Genomic DNA, 27057 nt, shown 5'->3' on the forward strand with positions numbered 1-27057 from the left:
CCAGAAGGTGGAAGCTGTCTTCTTTGAATCCTGGGTTTTGCAGACATTACTGGCAGGAGATCAGAAACGTTATGATACCCATATTTCAGCACCTTGACAGCTTCTTGACAAGAATCCCAGTTTTGCTGTCCTTTTCAAATCAAACCTTGCCAGTGTTTTGTGACAACTGAAATATGTTGGTTTGAATGAAGAATCCAGTTCTATGCTTTTGCAATGTTGCCATGAAAGTAATAGAGAAATGTAACATTCGTGAGTGATTCTTCTTCTTTGGGCCAAACCTGGCATAAGATATACCACGAGTCTTAGTTCTCCCATCCTCTCCATAACATTTAGTAGAAAACTTATATCATGGCATTACAAAATTATGTACTTTCCCAGCTTTCACTGCTGGCAGCCAAGGGTCTGGAGTAGAGGTAGGAAAATATAGAATGTTGTCATGTCATAAGATAAGTTTTCTACTAGATATTATGGAGAAGGAGAGCAGAGCTAGACACATGATTGTCATTTTTTGTGGTAGTCACATTTTTATCATTGTGCCTAGTTTGTTTCTTAGAATTTCTGCCCAATTCTGAATTTGGGGAAGGTCTGAACTGGAACCAAAGTTTACCCCAAACCCTTCATAAGATTATAACCATTTCCCCCCTTTTAGCAGCTCCATTATAATCCCTTTCTGAGACCATAATCCATCAGAACATTAATTTCACGGTTAACTCTCTGGATTGTAGCCAACACATTTTGTCATGGGAATCTGATATTTGATATTTTCATTTTTATTGTGATATTGATGCTGTTAATTCTGTCCTGTAGATTTTCAATATAAGCCTCTTTAAGCACTCATTATGGACCAGAACAGTGTTGTATACCTTTTTTTTTACAAATCAAATACATAGCACAGTTTCATAGCACGCTGTCACTTAAAAAGGAGGTAGTACGTATACATAGTAGTACACTGTGGGGAGGCATGTTTTGAAGAGGCTGCTAAATTTGAAGTCCATTATATTGTGAAAATACAGTCATTTGATGAAATAGAGCAATGCTCTCACAATGCCCTTCAAAATATGTTTTATCTCTTCAGGTCAAAAGTTAGCACCTGTTTACTGGTAACAGACCCACGGAGCCGTTATGTGGTGCGACTTCCTTACAAACTTCCAGGAATGCACTACAGCGCAGATGAGCAATGCCAGATTCTCTTTGGAACCAATGCAACTTTCTGCAAAAATATGGAGGTAAGATAACCCATTTGGGACATAAACAAGCTGGGGACCGAACCATAAGGCCCCAAGCATGGTTTTTTAAAAAAGTATGCCCACAGTTTCATTTATAAGGGCAAATTGTTTTGAGATGGAAGTAATAAAGAAATTTATTTTGTACATAGCATGTAATTCTGCACCTGAGAACATGAACTCAACTGCAAAGTCAATGGCAGCTCTGTTATGGAGTTTCACCGCTCCCAAGGAAGCCAGTTTGGGTGGCAAAATTTATTCTGGCCCCTAGACTGCTGTGTGGTTTACAAAGTGGCCCTTGAGAATACAGACTTTGACCATTTCTCCTCTAGAGGTCGCACTTAGAATAGACAGAGTAGTTTGTAATTCTGCTCTTTATTTTGGGAGGTAATTGTTTCAGTAAATGCCCCCCCTTCCCCTTAGTAAAAAAATCCAGGAACTTGAAATGTGATATAAAACAGAAAATAAGAACCATTTATATTTTTTAATGTTACATAAATGAGACGTGCCAAATTAATAAAACTTTTCACTGTGTGCTGTAGCAGAGGGAATGAACTTCAAGTCTTAACTGTTCCATTTTATTTATTCTGGATCGGGAAGGCAGCTAATGCAACATGAAAACAATGAGCACAAAAAATATTTTAAAAATCTTCCTAAGTAGTGTTTTTCGGGGAATGTGGACCACCAAGCTCGCTGTTATTGAGAGACGTTCTGAATGTGTATATCTTTAAAGACCATCCCAGGAAGTGTCTGTTAAAAGAAAGGACATTCTCAATTATTTTCCCTTTGAGAAGCTGGTTGGCTTTCCTTGGCTTGAGGCCTTTATATATACATATGTATTTTGCTGCTTGGCCTACTGCAGTAGTTTTCAACCTTCAGGAAATCTTTTCAGTGTTGCCTTCTCTTGAGGAACCCCTGCACGTCAGCTGTGGAACCCTTGAGAGTTGCACAGGAATCTCTATAGGGGAGGACCTTATAGTATGCACAGTGAGTTAACTTGAAGCACTGGCGAACAGTGGCGTAGTGTGGGGGACGGTGGGGGCATGAACTCAGATAATGCTTGTTGCTTGCCTGAATGGAGGATAGAGAGGGGGGGTGTGAATGTGCACAGAAACTAGTCTACTGTACAAAGGTAAAACCCACACCTGTGGTTATGGCCACTTTCCCCTCTATCTCTGCCCACCAATGGGATGTGGCCCCTGAAATGTGGGACAGAATGGAATATGGCCCTCAGGCTGAAAAAAGTTCCCCACCCTGAACTGAAGCCAAGGGCAAAATAATATGTTGGGAGAGGTGGTGTACAGCCAAGTGCAAAATGGTGGTTAAGGTGGGGAGTCACTATTTTTACCTGCTGTATCCTGAGCCATGCTGTGGCCTAATATGTACAGGTATAAATCTATAGCTGAAGTACTAAAGATCAAGAAAGAGAGAGGGCTCTGAGAGGTAAATTATGTTGAAATCCGACTTCTTTCAAAGTAGATGTGTTAATGGCTAGGGCTCTATCATCCAGAATATCTACAAGAAATAAGCAGAGTAGAGGAAGAGGGCTAAAACGATAAGTTGGTCTAAGTTGCAGAAAATATTGGCAAGCTGTTTTAGCCAATATTTATCCAATAAGACAATATATGAAAAACAGAATATAAATATAAACATTTGTTACAAAATGGAAACAAGCTTCAGTAAATCAGTCCTACTCAATTTTGTTGAAATTTGGTATTAAAAAAAGAGTTACGAAGATAACATTCAGTAAAACAACAACAACAACAACAACAACAACAACAACAACAACAACAACAACAACAACACATAGTTCTCTCCTTGTCCCTTAACAACAACAACAACAACACATAGTTCTCTCCTTGTCCCTTATCTGGAAAGCACGGGTCCAAGACCTTGACCTTGAAGCGTCAGAGTAAAGAACAGTGTGACTTGGAGACCCACACATTTCCACATGCACAACTAGTTCACCAACATAGGGATGAGCCAAATTTCATTGGAAATGAATGTTCTGACAATTTTTTTAACTGTTAGAGAATTTCAGTCCCCCCCAGAGATTATTCAGTAGAATGGCCTCCCCAATTCACCCTCTGCAAATCTGAGGCACAATTGTCCATCCAGTTTTAATATTGTGTAATATTATTTTACTATTGTTCAAGGAAATGGAGGTTATGGCCCCTACGCTTTCTAATCCTCTCTTAATCCATGGCTTCCTCTCCAAGAATCCTGGGAACCGGAGTTTGTTAAGGGAGCAGAAAGTTGTTACGAGACCCTTAACAAACTCCAGTTCCAAGGATTATCTGGGAAGAAGCCACGTCTTTTAAAGTGGAACAAAAGTGCTTTTTATGTATGTGTGGATGTCGTCTTAATGTTGAATGGAACTTTTTTGTTAGTTCATGTTATACGGTAAAAGAGGAAACCAATACTACTGAATGGAATAAAGTCATCCTGTGTGGGATTTACAAAAACCAAACTTTTAAAAGTGGGTATTGTTGGGGGTAGGGTGGGGAAAACATAAGCTGGATTTCTGTCTTCTGTCACACTAAGGCAATTGTTTGAAAGGAAAATTGCAGCTCATAGAACTTACATTTTCCCCAAATTATTTGCCTCTGTACTATATCCATTGTAAATCAGGTGACTGGAGCAGAATGTTTTATATCTCTTTTTAAAGAATTTGCTACATTTCACTTGCCCTCATGTTCATATTTCAGTATAATGGCAATGACCGCTCCCCACTTAAAACGGGGGGCGCCCTTTGCGTGGACGCGCGTAGCCCTAGATCTGTAGCGGCACCATCAGCATAGGCTTGGCTGACTGGAGGTCTCCGCCTACCTCAGTCAGTTGTCCAATCCCACCTGGGGGAAGCGTTGCCAAGGAGACCAGGCCAGGTAGGGGAGGGATTACCTGCCTACACAATAGAGGGAGGATCTTACCTGGGAATCCTCACTTGGCTCCAGAGCTTCTCCCACCCTACCCACCCTCAGTTAATGTCTTCTTTTGCAGGTTAACTTTTCTTCATAGGTTTTGAAGGTTAACTTATCTTCACAGATATGCGGGCGCTGCTACGTTAAGGTCACTGTTAAAGGGCCGGAAAGGAATTTCCCTGCATTGGCAGGTTTCGCCTTTCCCATAGCAAAACGTCACAACTTTGGCGGTATCAGGCCTTGGGCGGAATCCTTTAGTCCATCTTCCGCTTTGCGGCAGCGATACCAGGGTTCCACGTTAAAGGGGTTTCTGAAGGGAGGCTTTGACCGTACGCCGAAAGGTCGTCATTGCTCTCCCCTGTGGCGGCGGCGTAACGGGGGCGGCTATCTCTGCTTGAACATATGTTCTCCAGAGCCGGTCCATCCCCCCACACACACTGGATAACCCTGAAGCTCCCTAGGTCCCCGGCTGGGGACTGGGGAGGGAGAACGCCCAATGCCTGAGCCAAGGTCTACCCACATTTGAAATTTAATAAAGTTGTGGCCAATTTAATCCCATAGCACGTTGTCTTGAGTCGTTATTCCACATGACGCAAATATTGCAAAAAGATGAACCCCTTGACGCAAAAAGATGAACCCCTTGATCCCAGCACCAGCTGTTTCCCCCAAGATTTATAGCCTTGTTAAATAGCTAGATGCAATGCACTTTGACCTTGACATTCTTCAGAAGTTTAACTTAAGTGGGCCGGGGGGGGGGCATGATTATTGGGATGTGAATACTGTAAATGCTCTCTAAATGGAATACAGAAAATTTTGCTTTTCAAACTGGATCTCTAGCAAACCCTGAGATTCCTAGATATTTTATCAGGAACTCCTCAATGAGGAAACCAGCAGTACTATCCTTTTAAAGCTGTATTTAAATTGTACTTTAAATTGTCATGGCTAGGGATTTAATTCCAGCTGTCAGCTTTCTTGGTGGTGGTTTTTTTGTTTTGTTTTGTTTTGGTTTTTTTTGTTATTTATTGAGCCCATTCCACTTCATGGCACTTCCTTTTTCATCATTTTGAAGCTCTCCTGTTGCGAACTGCCCTGAGATCTGTGGATGAAGGATGGTATGCAAATATATACAATGGAGGAGTGTGTGTGTGTGTGTCTGTTTCAAAAAAAGAATTCTGCCTATGTAACCAGTAACAAAGTGGTGCAGAACTGAGTTATGATCCTTTTTTATTTTAAATTTAAATTTCATATTGGAGTGCTTTGTGCCCTCCCGCACTTCTGGGATCCCTGCTTTCTGACCCTGAAGGCCTCTGCCTTCTCCTTCCTTCTGCTACTGATGCTTCTCTCACCTTCCCTGGACCGATCTATGTGCCCTCGCCTTCTTGTAGGGTCTGAGCAGTTCAGCTAGTGACACTTCTGCCTTCTGTCTCTTCTGCAACATTAAGGCAGCTCAATCAGTCATTGCCCACCAATATTACACATCACTTGGTATACCACAATACAGATCTTAACTAATTCAAAGGAAGCGTAACTGTAGTTTTGCACTGCCACACCAGCCCCTGTGGAAGTTAATTCAAAGCTGCTTGTGTTTCAGTTTCTCAAGCCCTTTTCTTATTTATAGCCATCACTTTAAAAATTATTTTTATTAGGATATTCTTAGATTCCCACATTGTATTTTACAATTCTATTTAAAGTTTGTTCTCCCTCCTTTCCCCCCATTAAGCCAGAGTGCCTTTTGACAATCAGCCAAACTGAAACCCATGCAAACATTTTTGAGACATTCCAGTAAATGTAAAATGGGTTGTAATACATAATAATAATAATAATAATAATATGAAAAATATTTTCTAGTAAGAGTAAGGTCTTGCAATACACAGAAGCTGTGAAACCAAACATTTAAGCTTCATATAAAACAGCAAAGTGAAAACAGTCACACTTTTTAAATAACCCAACTTACGAAAACCATAAAACCCAAGGACAGCAATTAGACATGTTATTAATTTCACATGAGGTGGGGTTTTTTCTTTTTGTCTCTGAGCATTAACAAAAGTAGAACTTCTTTGCTGGTTCATTGCCATAGTGTCTCATATTGAATGTAAATGGACTGTGAAAAAAGGCTCTATGAATTGAAACTGGAGACACTATATGTACTTTTCCTTGTTTATTTGTTTGTTTTGTATCACACAAAAAAAACTTTAAGAAAAATTAAATTAAAAACACACATACATACACAAAACCCCAGTTGTGTTGGTGCTTTGAGGTCATCCCAAATTGTCCTGCCAAGGTTCTCTGAGGATCTTTTTAAGGCACATTTGCAATTCAACAAATTGTGTGATACAGTTCTCCAGCCAAACGATGTCTAAAGGTAAAGGTACCCCTGACCATTAGGTCCAGTCGCAGACGACTCTGGGGTTGTGCGTTCATCTCACTTCACAGGCTGAGGGAGCCGGCGTTTGTCCGCAGATAGTTTTTCTGGGTCATGTGGCCAGCATGACCAAGCCACTTCTGGCGAACCAGAGCAGCACATGGAAACACCGTTTACCTTCCCACCGGAGCGGTACCTATTTATCTACTTACACTTGACGTGCTTTAGAACTGCTAGGTGGGCAGGAGCTGGGACAAAACAACGGGAGCCCACCACGTCACGGGGTTTCGAACTGCTGACCTTCCAATTGGCAAGTCCTAGGCTCTGTGGTTTAGACCATAGCGCCACCCACGTCCCAAACAATGTCTACAAAGATGCATATATTAGAGGGAAATGTGCATAGACATGCACACATTATTGAAAATAGCATACTTACCAACATGTGTATATTAATCAAAGCTGCATACAAAAAGGGAAGGTGAAGGTAAAGGACCCTGGACGGGTAAGTCCAGTCAAAGGTGACTATGGGGTTGTGGCACACATCTCGCAATAAAGGCAAAGATGGGGGGGGACTGGTGCAGATTATGAGCAGAGAAGAGAGGTGTTGCAGAGATCGGGAAGTCTCAAGCTCCCATATTAATCTAAAATAAGCTGCTAGATTGTTTACGAAAAGCATCTATTTTATTTCTTTGGGGTAGGAGGAGGAGAAAGGGGGGGGGGATATGGTAGAAATAAAAAGTGTCACATTTCCCACAGTCAAGTGTGTGTGTGTGGATGCATATTTCCAGCCTAGGTGGTCAGTGCAGAAAACATAACTGTGTTGTTCTTTGAAAATATCACTTTGCTTAAAAATGAAGCCAATCAGATACTTCTGGATTCACATGAGAGACTTCGTCCCTCACAAAAAATAGCTGATATCTCCAGAAAAAAGGACAAAATGCCTTTGCTTTTATGTTGGCAGCATTTGATGTGTGCTGGTCTCTGGTGCCTTGTGGAAGGAGACGCATCTTGCAAAACCAAATTGGACCCTCCTCTGGATGGCACAGAATGCGGAGCAGACAAGGTAATCCCCCTAAGGGAGAATTCAGGCCTGGTCTTTTTATTTATTTGCTGTGTCTCTATGCTGTCTGATAGCAAATTTTTCTAGCCAGTCGACAGTATCAGTTTTCTAAGAGTTGCCCTTCCACTTGCTTTTCAAGACCATTTTCTACTCAGATAATGTTTGTGCATGTTTTCTTAGGAATCATTGTGTGGGGTGTGCATTAATTACATTATGGCAAATAGTTGGTGAACCTCAATACAGTAGACTAGAAACTTACGCGGGGGTTACATTCTGGCGGTCTTGCACGCAAAGGCAAAATTGTGCAGTTAGGAAGACACACACCCATGCCCTGAAATTGACACCCCCATCCCTACCTGTTTAATGCTGGTTCACTGAGCAGATAAGATCTTGGGAGCCTCACAAGGCCTTCCAAAGTCCTCATGCTACTCTCCAAAGGTTGGTAAGTGCAAGGCAGAGGGCTTAGAAATTTCCACAGCAGGAAAGCCTAGCACAGAAATATCTTTTTAAGTCCTTTGCCTTGCTTTCCAGGCTCTGGGAAGGTTGTACAAGTGCTCTGGATGCTGTTTTGAAATATCACAAAGCCCCTTCTGAGGGCTTTTTTCAGGTCTCCCATCATTCATTCATTCATTCATTCATTGGCAAAGTGTGTAAGGCTGTGATCGTGTAAGTTAACTGCATGTAAGTTTTGGGCCTACTGTACTCTTACTATTGGCAGTATCAGTATCTGATACTGGTGTCTTACTATTGTATTGAAGAATGCTCTAAGCAGCTGACTACAGGCTTCCAGATAAGGTTTCCCCCAAAAAAATCTTCCTCAGCGTTCTCTTGCTTCTCCAGTAAGCAGAGCAGGCTTGCGTCTCGGAACAGATAAATCAGACAGGCTGTCTGTCTCTTTGTTAGTGCTCCAAACGATTTTCCTTGCCTACATCATCCAAACTGAAATCCTACATCCCATAAACCCTTTTGTCTCTGCCCACTAACACACAGCTGGAGGAGGGGTCCCATCCATCTTCCTCTGGCATATTTCTCAGGATGATTGCTTTATTATTATGCTGCCTATCAGTATGTTTTTTTACCATGTTTCCTATTATGTTTTTATCATTGATGTTCTGTGATGTGTTTTTAATGTTGTACATCCCCCTGGGAGCTTTTGATAAAGGGAGGTATATAAATTGAATAAATAATAATACTATCACCTCAAAAGTGTTTCAAGGCCTTGATTGCAGTTTTTACAACTGGGAGGACTTCAGAAACATTTATCTCCAATATTTATTTACCCAATTTCAAGAAGATATTGCCACCACAAGGGTCCAGAACTATGGGCACACACTTCAACCATGAAGTTCATTGAGTGACTTTGTGCTGGTCACCGTCTCTCAGGGTTGACATGAAGATACAAAGATGAGAAGCATGTGTACCACCTTGAGTTGGTAATGCTGGTATATACCTGTAATTTCTCTTTATTTCAGCTTAACAAGTGCTTCCACTTGTGCTTAACCTCATCCTTGTAGCCATTCCCTTATTTGTTTGATCGGTCTCAAAGCACCTGTGGCATTGAAGTCAGTGGCCACACTATTCTAACCCTTGTTACATTCCAGTGGTGCCGAACTGGGGAGTGTGTCAGCAAAACTCCCATCCCCGAACATGTAGATGGAGACTGGAGCATGTGGAGCCAGTGGAGCATGTGCAGCAGGACGTGTGGGACCGGTGCCAGATTCAGACAACGTAAATGTGACAATCCACCGTAAGTTGCCTCATTCCAAGGAGACATTAAAGCCTGAAGGCATCTCATGTAACCTAGGACGCTGCCTTATGCTGAGTCAGACTGTTGGTCCATCTAGTTCAGTACAGTCTACCCTGACTGGCAACAGCTCTCCAGGGTATCAGCTAGGGTTATCTTCTAGTAGTACCTGGAGATGCCTGGAATTGGACCTAAGGTCTTCTGCATGCAAAACAGATGCTCTGGCTGAACCAAAGGAGTGCCTTGACAGGAGACCTCCTGGTCCTGGGGACCCTATGTATGCCTCCTTGAGTTTCCCATAAAAGCTGTAGTATACAAATGTATTAAACAAAGTAAGCTGTGGAAGAGGCCGAAAGATGCAGCCGTTACTTCAGGAGTCTCCTTTGTAGCTCGGTTTGCTTTCCTTGCCATTTCCTCATTTCTTTTGTGCATAAGCTAACTCTGCAGCACACATCACTCAAAGCTGCAGCATTGCTCAAGGCCCAATACTATGAAAATCAAAGAAATTACCATGCTGTATGCCAGTCTCATCTATAGTTGCCTAGATGGTACACGCTATGTGGATATCTGAGGTCAACAAAATCTGCTTGAGCAGACAAGAAATGTAGTGTGTGTATCCACTTCAGTAAAACTAAATCTCCCCAGTGCCCCTTACTTTAATGCACCAGATTTTTGCGCTGATTTTTCACATTCTTTTGCTCATGTAAGTTCTTGGCTCGTAAATGGCACGTGATCCTGTTTCACTCTCTCTATATAGGTTCACTTTATATTCCTGTCTGCATTCTTTGTTCTTCTGCAGCTGGTTTATTTGCTATCCAAATCTATTGATTGAGGATTTAAAAAATACTTCGTTTGGGGAATTCAGTAATGTTGGTGGTGGTGTTCTCTGCCACAGGGATGGAGGAGAAAATTGATTTTGTTCAATCTTCCAAAACAATATGCAAATCAAAACCCAGCCATCCCACTTTCCTGAATTTCCCCCTAAAATTCTTACCTTTTTCTGAATTTTGCACTGCTGTTCTCCAACCACGTAAAGAGTACAAAAATGCATACACTGGGTAAATGTGCATGCCTCAGGGAAAATAACATACAAAAAATGTGTTATATTAAGAAAAAGTGCTTTGCAAAAAAACTGCTTTGCAAAAATGTGTATATTAGGAGAAATTTACGCTCAAATGTTGATGAATTTTGCGGAGGGTTCGTTTTTAAATTACTAAAGGGACAAGGGGGAGGGGTAAAAGGAGCTGTGGCTCAGGCCCCACCCCTAATGACATGTGTCTCCTCTGATCCCGGAATTAGCATGGATGTCTGTGGCAGGGAAACCTGTGCATCTAGGCATCCCTGAGTCCTGGAGCCCTCCATTATCAGGGTTCCAGGAGCCAGAGAAAACGAACATAAGAAGAGCCCTTGTGGATCATGCCAAAGGCCCAACTAGTCCAGCATCCTGTTCTCACAGTGACCATCCAGATGCCTATAGCAAGCCCACCAGAATGACCTGAGTGCAACAGCACTCCCCCCCCCCTTTTGTTTCCCAGCAAACGGAATGTGCAGAAGCTGGGACAGGGCTGGGGAAAACCCCGAGTCATCTGCCAGGGGCAGAGGTGAGACTTCACAGCCCTTTCCTCCCCACATTGCTCCTTCACATGAATAACATCTGAGTGATTTGGTGGCAAAGGTGGGATAGGAATCCTGGGTTTGCTAGCTCACAGTTCAGCATCTTAGCTACCATGCTACTACTCTCTCAAGAGTTTTGTCTTCCTTCCTTCCTTCCTTCCTTCCTTCCTTCCTTCCTTCCTTCCTTCCTTTGCCATTGATGTATTTTCATTTCTAACAGGCATTTGACTCCTTTTCAAAAAAGAGCACAAGCACACATTAAGTTGGCTTGCAACAGGTCCAGCTATTCATCCATCTAGCTCAGTATTGCCTGTTCTGACTATCCATAGCTCTCTAGGGCCTCAGGCAGAGGAGGGTGTTTGTGCCACTTGCAAGCTGATCCTACCTGGTCTCCATGCTGGGCAGGGGGAAAGCCCCTCCCCCCTGAAATTACAGGGAGTTGCTATCAATCTAAATTCTGGACTAGATGGAGCCATGGTCTGACTCAGTGCCATAAGGTGACTTCCTGTGTTCTTATTCTTTTAACTAGAGATGCCAGAAACGGAGCCTGGGGCTGGGACCTTCTGCGTTCATAGCAGATGCTCTATCACTGAGCTGTGGCCCTTCCCCAACTTTGTTGATTAAACACGTGTGTGTGTATGTTTGGTAGTGGCACGGTTCTTCACAAAAGACACTCTGCTCCTGACATGGTGACACAGATGAGTTCCAGCTGCAGATTGGAATCTTTTATGGAAATTCTGCCTGGCTAAGGAGGATTTAGGAATTGGATGTTTTAGGCCTTATTTAGATAACGAGGATTAGATCCCGGGAGCTTTAGAATCATAGAATCATAGAGTTGGAAGAGACCACAAGGGCCATCGAGTCCAACCCCCTGCCAAGCAGGAAACACTATCAGAGCACTCCTGACATATGGTTGTCAAGCCTCTGCTTAAGGACCTCCAAAGAAGGAGACTCCACCACACTCCTTGGCAGCAAATTCCACTGTCAAACAGCTCTTACTGAGCTGTTCGACAGTGGAATTTGCTCTTACTGAGCTCTTACTGAGATTTGCTCTTACTGATTTCTTACTGAATTTGCTCTTACTGAGCTGTTACTCTTAGCATGAGCTTCTCCCACATGTAGCATCTGAGACAGGAAAGCATTCGGGTTTGGATTTTATTCAGCGGATTCTATTAACAAGGTAACTTGTGTATACAGAGATCATGTTCCCCACCCATACTGTGCAACCATTTTGCATGCTAGAACTCAGCAGGTGTGTTAAATGTAAAGAGCTTTAGAAATCAATGAGGGCTGTAAGTGGATGTTATAAATGACAGTCCAGTGTGGTGAGTTTTGAGTTAAGGAGGGCCAGTAGCTGAGTGGTGGATCATATGTTCTGCATGCAGAAGGTCCCAGGGTCAATTCCTAGCATCTGGTTGAAGACTCTTTTGGCTGCAAAGGACCATTGCCTCAGATATTGGACAGCTGCTACCCATTGAAGTAGATCTGTGGTTCACAAGCTCCTCCACCTCCAGACCACTTGAAAAATTCTAAGGAACTTAATGGATTATATAATAAACGTTTTTGTTCTGTAAACCAAAGCACATGCATAACTCTTAATAACCGTAGTCTTTCTTTCAAATGCAGTGGGTTTTCTTGTTTTCATGAGCAAAGTCATGTGAAGTCAACTTCACATAAAGTTGTTTATCAGCTTTACTCTTGGGACAGGTTCAGCATTTATCTCACTTCTGTATTTAGACTTGAAGGTGATAAGTAATTAAGATCCCAAGTCTTTCACCAGCAGCATACTATGAAAATCATGAGCACTGTTTGTTAGCTTGTTTGATAAGCCAGCCCTGCTCAAAACAGCCTGTTTCCATCATCAGGGGAAAAGTAAATAAATAATGGCCAGGGCCAAGTACAGATATTCTCAATTATTCTGCATCCTTACAATGGAACATCTGATTGAAGCTTGTGGTCCATAGGCCAATGGTTGAAAGCCACTGCAATAGAGATTAGTGGGCTAGATGGGCTCTTGTTCTGACTCCCCATCAGGCAGCTTCCAGGGTTAGAGTGCCGTAGTCAGCAGAAAGGTACCTTTTAGAGAGGAATGAGGACTAGTGGTTTTGTTGGTTAATCTTCACCTCCCAGTTAACTGGCCAGAAAATTCTGCTGACACAAATGCTGCTTATTTCATGGCACTGTTTAAAAAACAAACTGATTTTAGTGGTTGGGATTAAGAGTGGTTGGAGTCCTGTTGGATTCCAAGAAGGGTGCATATGGTCCAGTATTCTGTTTACAACAGAGGGTCTTACAGATACTACTGGGAAGCCAGAAGCAGGGATTAAAGGTGATGCTCCCCAAAGCTGATTTTAAGAGGTATACTTCCTCTGGGAATGGATGTTCCATTTCCCTATCATGATTAATATTTGGTAGACCTCTCCTGGGAAATTGTCTTTCACAAGCCTTACTTTTTTTCCTCCTTTGAGAGCTCATCTAGCCTTAAAGGTAAAGGGACCCTTGACCATTAGGTCCAGTCGTGGCCGACTCTGGGGTTGCGCCGCTTATCTCGCTTTATTGGCCGAGGGAGCCGGCGTACAGCTTCCGGGTCATGTGGCCAGCATGCCTAAGCCGCTTCTGGCGAACCGGAGTAGCGCATGGAAACACTGTTTACCTTCCTGCCGGAGCGGTTCCTATTTATCTACTTGCACTTTGACATGCTTTCAAACTGCTAGGTTGGCAGGAGCAGGGACCAAGCAACGGGAGCTCACCCCGTCACGGGGATTCGAACCGCCAACCTTCTGATCAGCAAGTCCTAGGCTCTGTGGTTTAACCCACAGCGCCACCCGCATCTCGCCTTAGAGCAACTCAAATTGCTAAAATTCTGCTCAGACAGACACATGTGCTTCCAAGGTCTACAGTACATTCTCCCTTTGCTAGGTTAAAAACACACACAAGTGTGTTACTTCAAATATGACAAAACAGCCCTCCTGCGTGTGGGGCCCCCTCTGGTTCGCTCTGCTGAGTGGGATCCTGTAGTTCCATCTCTGAGTTCTAGCCTGAAAACAGCATTGCATTTATGATCCGTTAGCTATCTCCTGCTAATGGCTACCCATGCTTTTCTCCACTAACAGCCCTGGACCCGGAGGCAAAAACTGCCGTGGCATGAGTGTCGAACACACAGTTTGTGAAAACTTGCCCTGCCCCAAAGGGATGCCCACATTCCGAGACCAGCAGTGCCAGACTCATGAGAGGTACACCAACAAGAAGAAAAGCCTTTGGACTGCTGTCATCATGGATGGTACATTTCTGTACGCTTGTACATTATTTCCCCCTGCCTCCCACGCTTCAGTACTGTTTTTTATTTTTATGGTTTTGTTTATGTATTATTTTAAACTTACTAATTTGGAGTAACTGAGTGATATACACGTGTGGCAATTCATTTAGAATATATACTGTGCTGGCTTTTCAATGACCAAATAGGCCAGTACTGTTGTTTTGGTGGTGATAGCTTAGATAATACAACTTGCTGATTTATATTTATTTTATGGTTTATAAGATTTTTTGCCCACCTTTCATCATAAAGTTTCAGGGCAGGTTATAGCAACGTAATATCTAGTTACATAAACAGATGCAACTGTTATAATTATAAAAACAAATTAAACCTGCTATTGCACTGCATTTTCTTCTATGGTGCTCCGTGTGATTGTTGGGGGCCAAGCATTCGGAATTGCATTGCCTGTGGGTTTGGTCTCCATGTTTATATAAATTAAGACATGTAAATTTACATTTTTTACCATACAAAATAGTGGGTTGTTTCCAAAGTAGCACTATTTGCTAGCATAAGAATTTCTGCTTGTGCAGTGGAACATCCTCCCACTCCCCCCCCCCCCACTCTGGTCCCCTAGATCTGAAGAGAAGGGAAGGAAGTCCCATTGCACAAGGATAAATTCTTTCACTGGCAGTTCACATTAATTGAATACCATCTTATTTGTTGTATATCATATACTTGTCCCAATAATTTTCAAGTGCTTTGGGTACATGATATGACTAAAGTCAATATTCTTGCATGGTGTTTTGTGTGTATGTGTGTATTTGTTTTTCAGATAAGCCCTGTGAACTTTATTGCTCCCTGTTTGGAAAGGATTCCCCTGTGTTGGTGTCTGACAGGGTAGTTGATGGTACACCATGCGGGCCTTATGAGACTGACCTCTGCGTTCATGGCAAGTGCCAGGTGGAGTAACTTTTTTGTTATTCTCTCTAAGCAATAATATCTGCCTTGTGCATGACTTAACTATGGAAGATGATAATAATGAGGATGATATGTTAAGCTTCAGCAAAGGCATGTCTCTTGGGAAAGGCTAGTGGGCAGCATAAAGTGTGTTCAGGGAATTGCTAGAACTGTGACTATGCTTAGCTGTGATTACATCCTGTTGCAGGACCACAGGGCCTCAGTTTTCAGGTTGAGAACTGTTTATTTGAAAATACCCCCACATGAAAATTATGCCCCTAGGTCACATCTTCCTGCTGCAGTGAGAATTCTTGAAAGGTAGAAGAAATGTGAATTTGCACAGATGGCGCAGTCTTTTAAAATGCAGGATATGAAGACGTTTTCATATTGAACCAAAGTTCACCTGAACATATATATGCAAAGCTAGGTTTCTATGCTAAGCATTGTGTATTTTATTTTATTTCATTTATCTCACAAGAATTATATACCACTTACAACTCAACATGTTTTTCAAAAAGAATAAAACAATTAAATTATTGGTAAGAAACAACAACAGTGAAAACCAACTATTTGGAACATTAGAAAGTGTGAGTGTTGCCACCCTAAAAGACTGTTTTGTTTTTTACAAATGCATTGAAGTATTATGTTGCACCTGTAACAGTGCCTGTTTTATAGATTGAAGCAGCCAAGTGGGCGTGTATGGGGTAAGGCAATCTCGCAAGTAAGCAGGTCCAAAGGTATTAAGGCAACGTTTCTCAAAGTTGGGTCTCCAGCTGTTGTTGTACTACAAACTCCCATCATCCCTGACCACTGGTTCCTGCTAGCTAGGGATGATGGAAGTTGTAGTCCAACAACCGCTGGGAACCCAAATTTAAGAAGCACTATATTAAAGCCTTTATATACTAGTAGTAACACCTTGAATTTGGACCGGTAGCACATTGGCAACTAGTGCAGATCTCTGACCAGAGGTGTTATATGCTGACAGGGTTTCACTTTTGTCAGCAATTGTACTGTAGAATTCTGCACAAACTATAGATTCCAGATCAAGCACAAGGGAAACCCCAAATGGAGCGCATTGCAGTAACACAATATTGCATGATGATGTGCACTTGGTATATAAGACTTGAACAGCTGGAGGTGGTTAAGTGATGTTCTTCAAGGGTATTTGCTCAATAGCTCAAGCTTCTTCTGGGGGACGTCTAGTGCATCCTCTGGTTTCTTTGGATTCTTGTGGGTGTTTGCTAACATCTAATTTATTGACACAATTTGGGGTGTTGTTTTTAATCTGTAAAGTCCTCAGTGACCTGGATATAGGCTACTTGGAGAACTATCTGACCTCGTTGTAAAAAATATACCCTAAGTAAACAAAACACAGTTGCCTGCATTTCTTGCACACAGGCGCACATGCACACAGCTTCTTTTAATAGGCACAAGCATTTTCTTCTTGATTCAACTGTTTCCACCACTGATCATTATTCTCTACTTTATACAATAATTCTCTCTTTGTAACATCCCGGCTGGTTGATGAATTCAATAATAGCATCTTTAAATACTCTAAAGTTCTATGTGAGTGTTGGAAAATATCCAAAAACAAGAATGATTTGAGAATCGGGTTAGAATAGCAATGTTTATTAAGAGCACCTCTAGCTTCCCCTCACCCCAAGTTTTGGAATCTTGCCCCTTCTTTTTTCATTTCTTTTTTACTTGCAAAATGTAAGCCCTTTCCCAATGGAGTTTAAAAGTTTCTGAAAAGAAAGGATTTAACAACATCTAAATTTCTGTAACAGCCATCACAGATGTTTTGCAAAAGGCAGTCACCCAATATCGTAAGGCAGTGCTCCCAAGACAACAGCTAAATGACCCTGATGTACGTGGGAGCCAAAAGACACTTAGGATGCAGTCCAAATCCCTGACCAGCAGTGGCAGGGTTTAATGGAGTATAGTAGCCACTGCCTCATCCACAGCCCTTCCACCCGTGCCAGGTGGGGGAGGGGGCAAGAGAAAATGTAGTTCCATTACACCTGCATTGGAGTCTAAGGACGGAGGAGAAATTTGATGCAGTTTGCATTTAAAGGCAAAGCTGCCTAATTTATACTTTCCAAAACAAGCAGAACACAGTCATTTTTTAAAATTCTACAAAATATGCAATGCAGTTCTCCATGTGTACATAAATGTATATACAGTACTAGGGTAAATTGTGTGTGTAAATGCATATCATAGTGAAAATAACATACATGCATTCATATTGGGGGGGGGGGCTTTTTCTTACCGTGAATTTCAGTTTACAGATTGGGGGAATGATATTCCTGATAGGGATGACTCCCCCTTCTGGAGACAGGCATGGTCTTCAGATTCTTTTCAGGGGGGAGGAGTCATCCGGTTTCTCCAGATTGAGTGGCAGGCACTTAAGCAGAACCTATAGGTTCACAAGGGAGGAAAACACTCATATACACCGTAAGATATTAGGTGAAAACACAAAACTAACTCTCCAGAATTCCTCCCCATACGCAGCTGCAACCAATCACAACCTCCACCTAGGGTTGGCAAATGCTGAAGTGAATCAGGCCAGAGAAGGGCAGAATGTTGGCAAGATTCTCATTGATTTTTTAATAGATCCATTTTGCAATTTCCCTTTCTAACAGCAACTTTGGCCCTACCCAACAACACCTCTTCTAACATCCAGTCCCATGCTTAATCAAAACATACCCCTTTGCAAATATTTCCCATCAAAATAACGAAGAACCTCTTGTTACCATTAGAAAATCGGCTGTGATGGGATCATCGGATCAGCTGCCAAAGAAGATCGTTGCGGCATCTGCAATGGAGATGGCAAAACCTGCAAAGTGGTGAAAGGAGACTTCAACCATACTAAAGGGATGGGTGAGTAGATACTGGTCAGTCTCAGTAGCTTGGCATGGGAGAAGTGAAATGCAAAAAAGTCTGCGCCTGCAGAAGTTAAGGCATGTGCTGCATTTTGAGGGCAAAGTTAAGAAATTCGACCTGTCAACAGCAATGTGATACTCAGCTTGATACAGGTATTGACTGAAGTCACTCAATTTTGATTCAGACTTTGTGGTTTCAAGACACTCTGCCCCAAAGGTCTTTACATCCCAAGGCTATTGCCTTGCACTGTCAGATTTCAGAAGGATAGCTTTGAATCTACTGGTCATTATTGTTCCCTGTGTGCTTCCATCTTGTTTCACAATGAACAGAAGCATAATCCAAAGCTCAAGCAGATCAAAAGTGAAGACAAGTGGCAGACAAGGCATGCTGTGAACTACTATTTAGACTCAATGTGTTTGCCTGCCTTACCACTGTACTATGAACTTGTGGTGTTCTGATTTGCAGCCCTTGGGTGGCTATGTGTCCTACTTTACAGATGACATTCCTCCATCTAAAGGATTTCCAGAGGATAGTCCTTCATTTCAAGGTGCCTTCTGTTTGGTTCAAGGTAAAGAACCATAAAAAGGAAAGCAGAGGCCTTGAAATTGCTCAGCAACAGTTAGCAGGCCAGGCATAAAAATCACTTGGTCAGTCTTTTCCACTGTGGTGAGATGTATTGTATTTCTATGTCGATTATAATAACTAAAACAGCATGTACATGTTTTATGCAAATCTATGTGCTCTTTTTTGGCAATACTCTACCTCCCACTTTCATTGACACAATCGTTTTAATTGGTTGGTGCACAAGGAACAATCTTGGCTAGGGGTTTCAAAGAATTCCCAGAAATTGTTATGGGCTGTTGATTTGTTATGTTAATATTTTGGTTTTATTATTGCTGTTGTTAGGAACAGTGTATGTGAAACATGTTTTTGAATACTGAATGATATTTTCTGTTTTATTAACTGCTTTGGATCCCCTTTGAGAGGGGGAATAAAGTAAGGGTACAGTTCTTTAAAATAATAAAACAATTTATAAAAATGTCTGAGATCCATTCTCTTGTGCATTTCCCATTCATTGCAACAAAGCTCGTCTGGGGTTAACCGTTAAGAGTTGCAGTGTTTGGCATAATCCTAACTTGGGGCATCTGCCATGACTACTAATATCTCCAAGGTGGGCCAAGGACAGACTGTGAAATAGCATATCAGAATTTTATTTATTTATTTAGGCTACTTATGAATCACCTTTCCTTCAAAAAGAACTCAGGGCAATGCACCACAAGCAAAAATTTAAAATGCAATTGAATATCAGTTCAAGTAGAAGTTCTACAAATAGAACTGGTTAAAATACTGCAAGAAGCTACATTGGAAATAACCAAGTGGTGGAGGAGGGCAGGGGTGTGTGTGTATGTGAACCATTTCACCAGCTCAGGTACTACATTCTTGAAGGATGGTGGCATCATGCTTCCTTTTTTTCCTTAAAAAAATTAATGCCATAATTCACAAGGACAATGATCGGTGGCATCCCCTCTGGATGCTGTGGTTAAAGGTGGTGGCAGCTAGAACCGTTTAATATTTTTCTGCTCTTAATGACTACTTACCGTCTTGCCGGTGAGTAGCGGTTGCAGCCTGACGCGGTGCCTCCTCTTTCACCCAGACACGCAGCGCTATTTTAGAATGTTTCCCCATCATTAATAGTCGGTTACTGCTCTAACCATTTCTTTTCAGCTAGCCGGGCTTTCCTGTAGTCTTGTTGATGGTTGCCGTTTTCGGAGCCAGGAAGGAATTTTCCTTGCTGTGCAGGTTTCGCCTTCCCCATAGCATTAGTCACAACTTTGGCGGTTTACGCCTTGGGTGGAATCCTGTAGTTTTTCATCTAACCGGGGTGTGGTGAAGTAGTGATTCACCCACCCCTATTCCCTGCGGTGGTGTTAACAGGGTACCCCGTTAGAGGGGTCTGGAGGGAAGTGTCTGTCCAAAGAGCCAACTGCATAGGCCACTGAGCTTCCCTCGGTGATTGGGGGCCATCCACCTAAACCTGCGTTTTGCAGTGGTAAAGGGACCCCTGACCATTAGGTCCAGTCGCAGACGACTCTGAGGTTGCGGCGCTCATCTTGCTTTATTGGCCGAGGGAGCCGGCATACAGCTTCCGGGTCATGTGGCCAGCATGACTAAGCTGCTTCTGGCGAACCAGAGCAGCGCACAGAAACACCGTTTACCTTCCCTCCTGAGTGGTACCTATTTATCTACTTGCACTTTGACGTGCTTTCAAACTGCTAGATTGGCAGGAGCTGGGACCGAGCAATGGGAGCTCACCCCGTCGCGGGGATTTGAACCGCTGACCTTCTGATCAGCAAGTCCTAGGCTGTGTGGTTTAACCCACAGCGCCACCCGCGTCCCTTGCAGTGGATCCACCCCCAAATAGACCCTGTCATGCCTCAGTTCCCCCAGGAGGGGGGGGCTGAGAGGGATACACGCCCAATGCCTATGCCAAAGCTTCCTACAGCTGAAATCAATAAAGTTGTGGCCGTTTAAATCCCAGACAGTTGTTGTGTCCATTCATTTTACTCAGCAGTTAGGCGCGCCGGGAGGGGGGACTGCGGCTGGGCACGCAATGTTAATTGCTGCTCTTTTATTTTGTGTTATAATAGAATGTGTTGCCTTTTAAAATATATAAATGTAAACCGTTCTAAAAGTTATAATTGAACTTGGTCAGATATTTAAATTTTATAAGAAAATAATTCATTTTTAAAAATGCAACAGGTTATAAATTTTACTTATATTGCACAATTCTGCCGAATGCTGGCGACACCTCTGCTTAGAGTTACACTTGCAGGCACTGTGTTGGATATAGCAAAAAGCTGTTTGGAATGAAACTGTGTAATATCTGCACACTGGGCTCCACTGAATGACCTCATATTTTGTGACTGCTGACTCATGAAAACAGAGTGAGTGTTGTAACTAAACCCATGCCAATTCCTTTCTTTTTCTCAGTATCCAATAGTCAATGTAAGAAGGTTTCCACGTGTGTGATGGCAAAGGCAAAGGGAGTCCCCAAGTGTTTCTCGTGTAAGAAGCCTGGTTGCTCTGTGTGGTGCTTCTGGGGTAGATGCTCTTTGGTGTTGGGTCTCTCTCTCTCTCTCTCTCTCTCTCTCTCCCCTCTGGTTGGATCAAAACATGGAAATGGAATTTTTCTAAAGGAAGGAAGAGCTGTTGATAAATGTGAAAGCCTTTTGCATAAATATTCAGCACAACTTGCCGGGATTGCAACCAAAATGCACAAATCCCTTCTTTATGAGGATCTTTTGGCTGTCCTCTGTGAAAAATCACATCTTGGGAAATTCATTATCCTTGCTTTTTGCCTTGGTCTTTCTGATGTAACTCTTAACTTTTAGAGTTGGCTATGTTTCAGCTGTAAGGGCTTATAGAACAAATAGGGTAAATTGCTAGATTATTCAGTAGTTTAGTGGCATAGTCAGAGATGCAGGTTTCTTTCGTGATAGTCACAGCCACACACCCTCACATCCATGCCCCTTCTAAGATTATACAAGAATGTAATAATAGTAATAATTTATACCCCGCCCATCTGGCTGGGTTTCCCCAGCCACTCTGGGCGGCTTCCAACAAAATATTTAAATACAGTAGTCCATCAAACATTAAAAGCTTCCCTAAACAATAAAAATAATGAGGTATGAATTGTAATAATCAATGCTGATCTTCTTGGGTTCCCTTTTAGCTATATCTACTATTTTCTGAGTACATACTGTGCTTTGTCTTCTGTGATGTTCCATTGTACATAACAGAACTTGCACACCTTATGTTTTCAGTGTTCCTAAATGCTTAGCTTTGGAACATACAGTGGGTAAAGAGCTCCCCTTTCATGCTGATTGGCTGGAGACAGGGACACTGCTACAGAAATAGCAGCGTATCTTTGATCCTCCGCATGCCTTGACCCCTGACAACTACACCACTGAGTTTATGCCTTTCACCTGAGCAGCCCAGTGAGTTTATAGTCCTGACTAATGTTTGAGTTCACCATCTCTTATTCTATGCATCTGCCACACAGGTGAGAAGCTTACACAAAGCCCAGCAGAGAGCAGCAACGGGGGGGGGGGGGGGCTGCACTTTGCTCAAGGACACACAACCAATCTTATATATCCCCATTTGGGGTCTAAAAATGTGTGGGAGTGAGCTGGAATATTGAATGGAAAAGGGGAAAATAAGCATTATGGGAACCTGTTGCCTTCCAGATGTTGGACTGCTAGTTGTCAGGACCACATCAGCTTATACTCGCATGCTCCTTATTTGTTTTAATTATTTAAAAGCTTTTCTAAATCCACTTAATGTTTTTAAAATCTCTAAGCACTATATGCAATATAGAACACTGTTCATTAAAACAAAAATACAACATAAAAACAATAAAAAGTATAAAAGCAAATAAAACAAAGATTCGGGGATTCATCTTAAAACAAGGCCCGATCTTGTGGGTCGAGGAAAGCCAAGGCAAAAAGACAAGTCTTCACAAGATGTCTGACTCCTCTGATGGTTGCTGGATCACATTTGGCAGAGGGGAAGGGCATTCTGCAGTACAGGCAAAAGTAGAAAATGCCTGTTTCCAGGTCACCACCCTTTGATATACTGTAATTTCCTCAGATCTAAGTGATCTTACAGGCCTACAGAGGAGCAGGTGGTCATTCAGGTAACCTGGTCCTGAATTGTTCAGAGCTTTATATGTTAGCAAGACCTTGAACAAGGTGGCTGATTGAAAGCCAGAGCAGTTCCCACAGCACAAATGCAGCATGTGCATGTCCAAATGCTCCATTCAGCAACCTTCTGAGGCTTATATTGCTTATCCCTGTTCCGTTCCCCCCATGCACGCACACAGGGTAGGACTACAGGCAGTCCCACATGCGCAAAGCCGCTGTGGGTGGGTCTGCTCTACTGGAAGTTTCTCTTTATCTTGCACCAGGACTTTTGCATCCTACATTGGTGCAATAAGGCTTGTTTAGAAATTGGGTTTTCTTTTGACCCACGCAACTTGAAACATGAGGTGGGAAGGAAAGTTATTTGCAAGTTTTGCAGCACTTACAGCCACGGTATAATATCTGTTTCGCTGAAGAGATCACTTTCCAGAAAGATCCATACCAGCTTCTTCACTGAAAATCACACCAACATCTGGTTTTGGCTGGCTGGGGAAAACAGCTTTGCCTAGTAATAGAAATACTTCAACAACCTTGCTTCCTCCCCCCATCCCCTCTCCGGTACTTATTTCTAGCCTTCTCAGTGAAGATACAACAGGCTACCCTTCACATATTAATCTTCATGGTGACGAAAGTCTTGGTTCTCCCTTTATCCCTCCCTTCCTCTATCTCTGCTCAGGTGTCTCCTCTAATTTGACTTCTACCATATAATTTATATGCAGGATTCTCTTCAATCGCAGCTTTGCATTCCTGAAGCATTGATGTAATGCAGGCTATCCAGAAAGATCATTGCATGCCAAAAAGAGAGAGCGCTATTCCCGAGGTGGAGCATGCTTGTGTACAGTGCTATGAATTATCAAATGATGAGATGCTCCTTCAAAGCATCGTCCTTAGAACAAAAGTGCTCTCAAGTTAGTGGATGGATGGATAGGACATGTAGGCAATAGTACCATCCCACAACTGCATATAGTTGATGTTGTCAAACCTGAATCATCGGAGCCTAGAAGAATAGGCTGGATACTGTTGAAAATATGGGATGTCATAATTCTGGCACTGGGATTTAAGTTGCTCAAAGTAAAAGACTTGTTGACCTTTCTGGTGGAGAAACTGCAGGTACTAAGTGCTGAAGGAAATGTGGCTTGCATATAATGGAAAAGGTATTCAGGGATGTGGGGTTTTTTCAAATGTTGGCAAGCTTATTTCCATTAATTTATTAATCCCTTGTGAAGCAACATATGAATGAATTCTAAAGCTCAAGAGAGCAATAGTGGAAATGAGTTTGCATGTATTCGTAGTAGATTTATTGAATTCGCAACCGGATTAGATTTCTGTAATCTGTTGTTGCTAAAATCTCCAACTTTTTTATTTTTTTGTCCAAAGGAACATGCCCAAGAGTTTTACCATGAGCTCTTCAAAAAATTAGATTCAGGAGCTTTGTACCTCTATTGGTGGCCAGCTGTTTCACATATTGCACTTTAATAAACCCAACAGAGAGCACCAGCCTATCCCAATTCTCTAGCTGTTTGCACCTGCAGGTGTTGTCAATCATCCAATTGCTACGTCCACATTTGATATGTTCAGCTGTATGCTAGATCTGAGATTGGGCAATAGCTTTAAAGAGCTATAGTTTGAGAGCTCTGCATACTATACTATGCATTGTTGTTATCATATTGTCCATGGGAGGCTGAAGCGTTGAAGCTTGCCCCAGCTCAGCAAATGAGTTTATGGCTGAAACTGGAGCAAACCACAGGTGTCGTGCTCTTTAGCCACTAAATCTATATGCCATAATTCTTGAATGGTCCATGGAAACACAGTTCTATGGGAGTTCAGCCAGCAATGGTCCAAGGCAGTTGTGAAATGACACAACTACACTGTGGTGTCTGGTGCCTTCTGGATAGTCTATATTGATTGCACTTGAGCTTCTCTAAGAAATGAGCCCTATGGCCCAAAGAAGACACAATAGCAGCTAAATGCATTATTAGCAAGCACATCAATTGAAATTTATAAAAATGCACCTGTGGGGGTTTTTTTTGTTGTTGAGGCCCCAGCTTGGAAGGAAGGAATTCTTACCCATTTCCTCCCTCTGTGGTCCCAATGAAATTACACCCCTCCCCAAATCTGCTATTGCCCTCCCCCAAATGGGAGAATGGAGGTGTGTGCCTACTACCAGCTTTTCTTTCTTTTACCAGTGTGGATGTCAATGCTGCATTGAACATCATGTCTACTGTGGCCAGAAGCTCATGGCTGTGCAGATATTTTGCCAGAGATGATAAAAACTCCATTGAAGGGTTGCTTTCCCACATGTTACATGTGGGCAAACAAACTTTGAAACAGAAGATCCAGTAAAGGCCAAGCAATCGTGATTTGTAGTAATGGTGCAACCAATACCAGAATTTGAATTACATTTAAATAAAATTCATTGGGTCACTTATCAAGCTTATGAATAAACGGCTTGGCTTTCCTGCCTAAATTACATTTTTAAAGTGGCCAAAAATAAAGAGGTTTTCTCTTGTAATGTGGGGAGTGGCCTGCATTTGAGAAATTCTTCTGCTGTGGTAGATTCCCTGCTTCCCTCTGAATGTTGAAATTGGTTGGATTTGTCCAGCAGGTTGAGTCATTTGATGCCACAATTTTAGAAGGATCTGGCTTGGAAGCCCTGGAGAGCCAGGGCCAGGCAAAACATAACTTGAATTAATTTTCTTTAAAAAACAATACAATAAGAAAACTTTAAGAAAACACATTGTAGATTTTGGGCATGTTCCAAGATGGTGACAGGGTGTGATTGTCATGTGTGTCATATTCTTGTAATAGTGTCATGTTATTAATCACTCATCTCCTATGTGTTCATGTCTGGTAGTCATTGTTGGTTGGGCGTGCGTGTCAGTGCATGAATTTTGGCAAAAGAGTTTTGCCATTAGAGAGTGTGGTGACTCCAGTATCATTTTAAGTCTTGAACTGGACAGCGCACACTAAAAAAACCGCCAAAAACCAACACCATACTATATGTCAAATGTCTGTTTGGTTTGACCATTATGGGTTACATTATTGTGGTAAAAGCATATTTAAACAAAAACCCACCACTACATGCAAGTAGGGGATGGGGGAGAAATCCTATTCAGTTCACACTTTAATGTGAACTTTAATTTTAATGTGAACTTGCCTAATTTGCACTTTGCAGAACAAAATGCACACAGAAACACTGCTTTTCTCTGAATTTTGCAATGCAGTTCCCTAACTAATGTATATATTAGTACAAGATGCAGATAAAAATGCATATGTTAGTGAGGGGAAAACACGAAAGTGCATCACAGGAGGAAAAATTGATTTCAAAAATGTATATACTGCATTAGGCAAAATTGCATGTTAAAATGTGTGTCAGGGAAAATATGTAATAAAATGCTGGTGAATTTTTATGAGGGCTTAAAATTTGCAAACTGATAATGGAAGTGTAGTGAACTGAACATAAGATTGGAAAAAAATGGGAAATGGTAAGAAATGAAAATTGACCCGTTTGTCCATCCCTACATGGCAAGACAATTATTATTGCAACATGTTTTGTGGTCACTAAACTGCTGCATCCATCCAGCTGGCCTTCACTGGTGTCTTTATACAGATCCCTGCTACCACTGTGTTTTCCGTTTTCCCTCAGGGGTGGGGTCAGGCTGCTTCTCTTGGTAACCTGACGAGGGGAGAAGAAAATGAAAAAGGTAATGTGCAGTCAAGGTGGGGAGATCCGGTGACATGGAAATGCAAATTGGGGTTAGGAGAGTGAGACAAGAACAAAAGGGGAAACTCAGAATGCACATTGAAATAGGTGCCCTTGGGTCATATCACTTTCCTACTTGTTGCCTCTAGCAGAGACCAGATGAACATGAGATCCCCACAGGTTTTGAGAAAGAAGGGTTTGCAATATATCATCTAGTGGGCTGACCCAACAAATACTTGATTGCTGCAGATGCTGCTGTTTAAAAGCCCATGATCAGTAACAAATGCTCTTGGACCTTTTCAAAAAGCATACCTGAGGGTTTGTTTTTTTCAGAGGTCATTTATACAGGTGAAACTATTAAATCAGCAGCTCTCCTTTATGCCAGGCATGGAGCAAGAGTTCAATATACACAAGCAGGAGCTCAGCTCCCAAACCTGATCATTTGAAGACCTTCAGCACAATTGCTATTTCTTTTAAACAGACTTTGCTTACTTATTTTTTGTTTAATTAAAATTTTATCCCACCCATCCTCCAATGAGCTCAGGTGGCACACATGCTTCTTCTCCCCTCGTTTTATCTTCACAACAAATTTGCAGTAGGTTAGGCTGAGAGGTGGGTAACCTACCACCCTACTTAT

At 42.2% G+C, this 27057-nt stretch overlaps 1 protein-coding gene across 3 annotated transcripts in view; it reads left to right on the top strand.

The window, feature by feature from the left end:
• Positions 1 to 27057, top strand: part of ADAMTS17 (ADAM metallopeptidase with thrombospondin type 1 motif 17) — a 172489-nt gene that overhangs the window by 92505 nt on the left and 52927 nt on the right. For 2 of the 3 annotated variants that reach the window (XM_081838768.1, XM_081838770.1), the window contains 7 exons: positions 1076 to 1226; positions 7468 to 7569; positions 9168 to 9313; positions 14038 to 14204; positions 15010 to 15137; positions 17894 to 18014; positions 21009 to 21083. In XM_081838768.1, coding sequence (XP_081694894.1) covers positions 1076 to 1226; positions 7468 to 7569; positions 9168 to 9313; positions 14038 to 14204; positions 15010 to 15137; positions 17894 to 18014; positions 21009 to 21083 — 890 coding nt within the window. The remainder of the gene's footprint in view (positions 1 to 1075; positions 1227 to 7467; positions 7570 to 9167; positions 9314 to 14037; positions 14205 to 15009; positions 15138 to 17893; positions 18015 to 21008; positions 21084 to 27057) is intronic. The other variant, XM_081838769.1, reaches the window with a different exon arrangement.

The sequence above is a fragment of the Podarcis erhardii genome (assembly GCF_964252035.2).
Source record: "Podarcis erhardii genome assembly, chromosome: 14".
NCBI lineage: Eukaryota > Metazoa > Chordata > Lepidosauria > Squamata > Lacertidae > Podarcis > Podarcis erhardii.